Source organism: Hipposideros armiger, unplaced genomic scaffold, assembly GCF_001890085.2.
Source record: "Hipposideros armiger isolate ML-2016 unplaced genomic scaffold, ASM189008v1 scaffold_283, whole genome shotgun sequence".
NCBI lineage: Eukaryota > Metazoa > Chordata > Mammalia > Chiroptera > Hipposideridae > Hipposideros > Hipposideros armiger.
Window position 1 is genome coordinate 2,134,418 of NW_017731633.1, and position 7,520 is coordinate 2,141,937.

General features: G+C 44.3%; 1 protein-coding gene across 1 annotated transcript; it reads left to right on the forward strand.

Annotated features, from left to right (window-relative positions):
• Positions 1 to 1,035: 1,035 nt before the first annotated feature.
• Positions 1,036 to 5,811, forward strand: LOC109391005 (probable G-protein coupled receptor 32). The gene is given in 3 exon segments (XM_019658165.1): positions 1,036 to 1,135; positions 4,819 to 5,773; positions 5,776 to 5,811. Coding segments are annotated over 2 exon segments (987 nt in total). The 5' UTR covers positions 1,036 to 1,135; positions 4,819 to 4,822.
• The last annotated feature ends 1,709 nt before the right edge of the window (positions 5,812 to 7,520 follow it).

Consider the following 7,520-nt stretch of genomic DNA (forward strand, 5'->3'; position numbering starts at 1 on the left):
CTGGTACCTGTATCAAGGAAAGCAAGCAATTTCTGGAAACTGTCAGATTACACCTGGTTATCTAGAACAGTGTCACATGGCCACTGCCAGCTGCAAGGCAAATTGGGAAAGCAAGTCGTTCTATCAGGGCCCATTGTGCCCTTAACAAAACTAGGCTTTTGATGGCAAGAAGAAGGAGAAACTGGATAGGAAATTGGGTAGGCATCTAGCAGTGTCTGCTAGGAAAAAAAAGAAGCAAGCCAAGAAATGGCAGAAATAGCTATTAATACATCCAGCTTAATTAAAAAATTTATTACATGGTTTCCATTTACACCAGTGCTGGAGAAAACTTCACCCATAGTCTGCGAACTCTTGCTTGAGGGCCCTTTGTTTATTTACTTATTTAACAGACACTCTCAAAACATGAATTCTGTGTTGGGTACAGCTCAGAGCACAGCGTGGATACGAGCTCATCTTATCCATACAACAGTTCTGTGTCTGTCTCAGTTACTGCGGCCAGAACTGTGTCCACAATTTGAACATCCACACCCATGTCCACATAAATCCACATCCTGGATTATTCATAGCTGACATTCAACTGAGCATGTAAAACAAGAACTATGATTATTTGCATATTACAGGTGCAGAAACTCAGGCACAGAGTGGCTAAGTAACCCACCCAAGGTCAAAGAGCTCAAAGCAGGTGGAGCCAGGATTCCAACTCAGGTTGCCTGACTCTAACCCCTCCGCTGTGCAGCAATACATGAAAAACACATAGTAGGTGCTTAAGAAGTTGAGTTCCTTTTCTGAGATGGGGCCTGAGCCTAAGATACAAGAAAGGGTAGATGAAGAGAATTAGAATGGCTCAGCGAAACAATCTCTCTAGAGCTTCCCAGCCTCCCATCCTCCAAGGCCTATCAGGACATACATCTAGTGACACGTTACAGGTTCTGATATTGGTCTCTGGGGTCACCACAACTCTTGCTCAAGATTCTTTCCTGGACCCTTATCTGCTCTAAAACTCATTGGCCATCTTCCTGCCATACCTCCCTTAACCACAACCCATCTTCAAGGCTGGTGGCTGTCCTGGACAGACAGACAACAGAGACAGAGAGAGCTCCCTTGGCTTGACCCACGCCCTCGGACACAGGACACGGTGACACGGGATGGGAATTTGGTGGGAAGGGCCTCAGGAAGCTCAGAGGGTGGGAGCTTGGGGACAAGAACAGCTGAGGTACCATGGGGGTGTACAAGAAGGAGGTGGCAAAAGAGATGGAAAGTTCTGGGACACCTCCTCCAGATGATGAAACTTCTCATGCCACTCGTCAGCCCCACCAGGGAAGAGATTTTTTACTATTTTGACTATTTTCATCACTGTTGTATCCCCAATACTGAGGAGTGTATCTGGCAGACAGTATGGGTTCAACGCATATTTTTAGACTACATGAATTGAACTCATCCTCCAGGGGGAAAAGGGGAGACTGTCCTCCTTAACCAATCATTTGTCAATTATGTATTGAATGCCTACTGTGTGCTGGGGGCTGGTGAACAAGCCACATAGCGGCCTTGCCTCTATGGAGCTCAGAGTCTAGCGGGAGAGATGAGTGTGAATCAGGTCATCTAATGAACTCAGGTCTTAACTGCTGCCTGTCACAATCCTTTCGTAGGTGAGAAGCTTCTACAGGAGAGTGTTTCAGTCAAGGTGGTCAGGGAAGGCTTTCGGGGAGAAAGGAAAATTTTTACTTAGATCTCAAGAATAAGTTGTTTTAGAGAGCAGAGGGAAAGGAAGGGTGTTCCAGACAGAGGGAGCAGCATGTGCAAAGGCCCTGGGGCAAGGGAAACAAGAGCAGGGAAGCTGGAATGCAATGATTGAGGGGGAGTGAGGTGCCAGAGAAGTCTAGAGGGGTGGGCAAAGGCCCCACCATGCCTGCATTGCTCAACTGGATTATTGCAGCAACCTCCTCATTGGGCTCTTGTTTCCATCTTAATCCCCTTTAGTCTCAACCCAGAAGCTATAGTGATTGTAGCTAAGTCAGAGCCTGTCCCTCCTCTTGTCAAGAGTCTCCTGTAGCATCTACTTCATTCAGAGTAAAAGCTGAGGGGAGTCCTCATTGTGATCCACAAAATCCTGCACAATCTGCTTCTATTCCTTGTCTTACCTCACCTCTAACCCCTCCCCCATCATTCATTCTGCTCCAGCCACACTGGCCTCCTCATTGTTCCTCGGACATACCTCAGGACCTCTGCACAAGCTGCTACTGCTGCCTGCAGTCCTCTTCCTTCAGATATTTACATGGCTCACTTCCTCACCTCCTTCAAATCTTTGCTCAAATATCACATTTTTAAATGTTTTCTTGCCCTCTTCATACTATAAACCCCTTTCTGCCTCATCCCCCACATTCTCAATCCACCTTACCTTGATTTTAAAACACTTCTGATGATCTTCATTCTTTCCTGTGTAGATGTTACCATTTGGTGTCATTTCTTCAGCTTAAAGAACTTCCTTTAGCAATTCTTGTGGTCTGTAGGCAATAAATTATCTCAGATTTGGTTTATCTGAAAATGTCTTTATTTCACCTTCTCTTTGAAGGATATTTTTACAGGTTACAGAATTCTGGATTGACAGATTTTTTTTTCTTCTATTGGCACCTTAAAGATACTGTTCCATTGTCTTATGAGTTCCCCACCACTGTGATGAGAAATCAGCCAATATTGATATCATTGTTCTCTTGTATACAATGTGTCATTATTCTCTGGCTGCTTTCAAAATTGTCTCTTTATATTTTAAATTTCAGCAATTTGACTATGACGTGCCTGGGTGTGATTTTCTTGTATTTATCTTGCTTAGAGTTTACTGAAATACTTGGAACTGTAACTTAATGTCTTTCACCAAATGCAATAAATTTGGAACCATTATTTCTGCAAATACTTTTCTGTCCCATTCTCATTTCCTCTCCTTCTGAAACTCCAATTACTTGAAGGGTTGACTGCCTGATATTTATTATTCCACATGTCTCTGAGGTCCTATTCATTTGTCTTTAATATTTTTTCTCTCTGTTCTTCAGGTTAGATGATTTCTATTGACTTGTCTTCATATTCACAGATTTTATTTCCAACATCCTTTGAAGTCCAGCCAGTGAAATTTTCATTTCAATTGTATTTTTCAGCTCTAGAATTTCCAATTGACTTTTCTTTTTAGTTTCTGTTTCCTAGTAAGATCCCCCAACTGTTGCTGTTGTTGTTTTTTTGTTTTTGTTTTTGTTTTTTAGCTGAGCCATCCTGCCACCTGTTGGCAGCTCAGAGGCAGCTCACTCAGGCTGGGACTTGAACTGCTGTTGCTCAGAGCTTGCACTCTTGAGCGAGCTCTTAACCAACTGAGCCACTCGGCCGCCCCCCTTCACAACTGCTTTTGAATTATGCAATTCTTCTCCTTTAAGTCTTTGAAAATATTTGTATTAGGTGCTTTAACATCTTTGCATATTGCAATATCGATATTATCTTGGAGGTGTTATCTTGGCTTCTATTAACTTTGTTTCCTTTGTTGAATATGGTTCATACATTCCTTTTACTTCACGTGTGTAATGATTTTTAGCTGGATCCTTACAATTATGCATGATACACTGTAGAGACTCTGCGTTGTGTTATATTTCTCTGAAGAGTGATTCTTTTTTTTTTTAATTTTATTGGGGAATTGGGGAAGGGGAACAGACAAGTTGCTGTCCTTTTGTTCTTCAGTCTAGTTGTGGAGGACATCGCTTCACTGGCCCATGTTCGTATTATCATTGTGCTCTTCCCGGGTGAGGCATATCGGTCGCTGGCCACTGGATGACTGCTCACGGTGGCTCCTGGCAGCTCCCGGCAGCCCAGCTCCAGGTCAAGCTGTTGTTCACCATCTTAGCTGTAGAGGGCACAGTGTCGCTGGCCCTCATGGGGGATCTGAACCCGGGCCCTGCTGTTCAGAGCTGGCATCCCAAGCCAACTCTTAACCAACGCACCACTTGGCCAGCCCTGAAGAATGATTCTTGTTCTAGCAGGCAGTTACGTTGGCTGAACTCAAACTCCTAACTCTGTGTGCTCTGTGGTGGGCAGCAGCTGAAATCTCTGCTCAGTTCTTTCAAATTTCAGTTGTTGCTTTTTTCACGTGAAAAATTTAGTCAGCCAAGGTTTCGGATGGATATTTTTATATGCAGATTCTAGAGTTTACCGTCACTGGGGTTCTCTTCCTTCCACAATTCCTTCCTTCCTCACTATCTTTCTGGCTGCTCTGTCAGCTCCTAACTCTGTCATCTCACATCTTAAGCCAGGGAGGAGGCAGCAATCACATAGCACCCACACAGAAAATATGCAAACTCACAACTCTTACCCCCACCAAGGGTAGACTCTCCCTCAGTATATGCTTGAGTTTGCTCACTCTCCAATATCTTTGCAAAGTAGAGTGATTTTTACTATTTTGTCCAGATTTTATGCTTTTTTTATCTGTAAGACTATTTGTCTGACAAAACTACTTTGATATTACCAAAAATCAGAAGCCACTCTTTAAATTTTTATTTTTTCCCACAGTACTTGTAATCTTGTAAAGTAGTATATTATGAATGTATTTCTTATATGTATTATATTTCCCATCTGACATACCCCACTAGGATGTAAGTTCCATGAGGGCCTGTTATGTTAAATGACTTATTTGTAGTACCTAGAGTAGTATCACAATGACATACTAAGTGCTCAATAAAAATGTATTAAATGGAGAAATAAATAAAGGGGCCTTAGAAGGGACCATGGGCTCTGAAAGGCAGTGGCTCTGTAACCTGTGGCTCTGACATGTGGTCTTTCCTGTTCTAGAAAGATGAACTCAACTTCTGCTCCCAAATGCCTACCTGAAGAGGTGGGATGCCTCCGCTGGCTGACCGTAGGAATCTTGTCTGTGTCCTTTGTGGTTGGCATAGTGGTCAATGGGCTGGTGCTCTGGATGACTGTTTTCCGCATGACCCGCACTGTCAACACCATCTGGTTCTTCAACCTGGCCCTTGCCGACTTCACCGTCCTACTGTCTCTTCCCATCCCAATATACACCCTGGCCATTGGCGAGTGGTTGCTCAAAGACTTGGTCTGCAAGCTGTACCTGGCCTTACTGACTCTCACCTTCTTTACCAGCATCTGCCTCCTGGTCCTGATCTCTGTGGACCGTTGTATCTCTGTCCTCTACCCTATCTGGGCCCGAAATCACCGCACCGTGCGGCGAGCAAGGTGGCTGACTGTTGGTGTGTGGCTCCTGGCTGCCATCACTTGCTATCCATCCCTGAAATTCCGAACTACTGGAAAATTGAAAGGATGCATGCGCTGCTACTTCAAGTTCAACATAGGGAATGAAGGGGGAAAGAACTCCCAGGATTGGAATCGAACGGAGAGGCAAATGGTGGTCACCATCCTTCACTTCCTGGTGGGCTTCCTGGTGCCCTTGGCAATCATCAGCACCTGTGCCTACCTCATCCGTGCCAAGATCCAGCGGGAGGGTTGGGTCCAGGCCAGGCGGCCGAAGAGGTTGCTGTTGGTGTTAGTAAGCGCCTTCTTTATCTTCTGGTTCCCGTTTAACATGGCACTTTTGGTCCAACTGGAGCTAGAGAAATATCATGACCCTAAGATGCTCCTCATCCTCTGGGCTACCTTCTCCTTGGGCTGTCTCAACAGCTGCCTCAACCCTTTCCTCTACGTCTTTATTGGCCGAGACTTCAAGGAAAAGTTTTTCCAGTCTCTGCCTTCTGCCCTGGCCAGGGCATTTGGTGAGGAGGGTTTTCTCAATCACCCTGTCCCTGAGGTGAAGCCCCCAGGGGGTGATGGAAATCTTAAAGTGGAAGCTGAAAACCCTCCTGCTTAGTTTGCAGCCTTTCCCTAGTCTGGCTTCCAAGACCCTTCCAAATCCTGACTCTTCTTTCAAGAAGCCTTCCCAGCAACTCTTCATCTAAATCTCTGCATGAAAGATATCTGGTTATTTCCTGGTATCCATTCTACTCTTCCTTTATAGCAAGACTTCTAATTGTTTTAAACTGCGACCACGGTTAGCCAGAAAAAAAAGACTACATTTCCCAGTGTCCTTTGCAACCAGGTATGGCCTTGTGACTACTTTCTGGCCAATAGGATGTGAGTGGAAGTAATCGATGTAACGTCTTTGAAGTGCCCTTGAGTGGGAGAGTCCTGCCCTATATTCTTCCCCTTACCATGGTCTAGAATATAAATGTATCAATTAGTTTTTGCTGCATAACTAAACCCCCAAAACTTAGAGGCTTAAAACCATAACCTTTTATGATTTCTGTGGGTCAGCAATTTGGGCTGGGCTCAGCTGAGCAGTTTCTGGTTTTGGCTGGGCTTCCTCATGTGGTCAGCTTAGTACTTCCGAGAGGGGTGGCTGGCTTTCAGTTGGGATGACAGGCTTGACTGAGCCATGTCGCTCTCATCGTCCTGTAAGCTGACTGGGAGAGTTTCCAAGAGCAAGAGGGGAAGTGTGAGATGTAGACCCTGACCCTTTGCACAATGTGACTAGGTTCAATGGGTAACGGAATAGATTCCACCTCTCAATGGGAAACTCTGAGAAGTGACATTGCAAAGGAACATAGATACAGGAAGCCATGCGGAACTGGTGCCATTTTTCCAATCTGCCATAGCATTTGCGGTGGTGAGTCATATGGAAAGCAACTATGTCCCCATCCTTGCTCTGGAATGCATATACCCAGGCTATGAAACGACAGTTTTCAATTTTAGCTCATTGAAGCCACTGTATTTTGTATCTCTGTTATGGCTGCTGAATCTATACCTTAACTATCATGCCGCCAAACACTGGAACTTGTGTGAAGCGACATAATAAATTTCCTTGTTGTTGAAGCCATTTGGAGTCGGGTTTTCTGTTGCTTGAAACCCATAGTTGCCCTACTGATCCGTTCAATAACCACTCCTTTCCAGACACAGAAATCCTAGTGGCCCTTGGACACAGTGGACCATTCCCTTGGTTCTAGGTAGAGGCAAAACTTTTTTTCATCCAAGCCAAAAGCTTGTTACTTGTTCACAATCGGAAGAGGCAGCTCTGGTCCTGCTCTGATTAGCTGTGAGACCTCCCCTCTCAGAACCTCTGTTCTCTCAACTCTGTATAATAGCACCAAATGCCTTTGTATTTCGTGGATGAAAGGTATTAGGAAGGATAGAGATGCCCTAAAAAATAAGTTGGGAAAAGGGGTTTATTCAAAAACAAAACTTAAAAATAATGTAGGCACGTGGTAAAAAGAAAATGATCTTCTAGATCCTCCATTCCAACTTGTTCCCAGTAGAAACTGTTTATTGTGTATCCTTCCATCATCCTATATCGAGAGAGAGAGAGAGAGAGAGAGAGAGAGAGAGAGAGAGAGAGAGAGAGAATTTCACCAATCCCTTACTGATGAGAATTTAGGTTGCTTTTGAATCAGCTACACTGATATTTTTGAAACTTAAAAATCTTTCAGTAGAACCCACATCCCAAACAACACAAACACGAAGTGGAGGAATTCATTGATTTATCA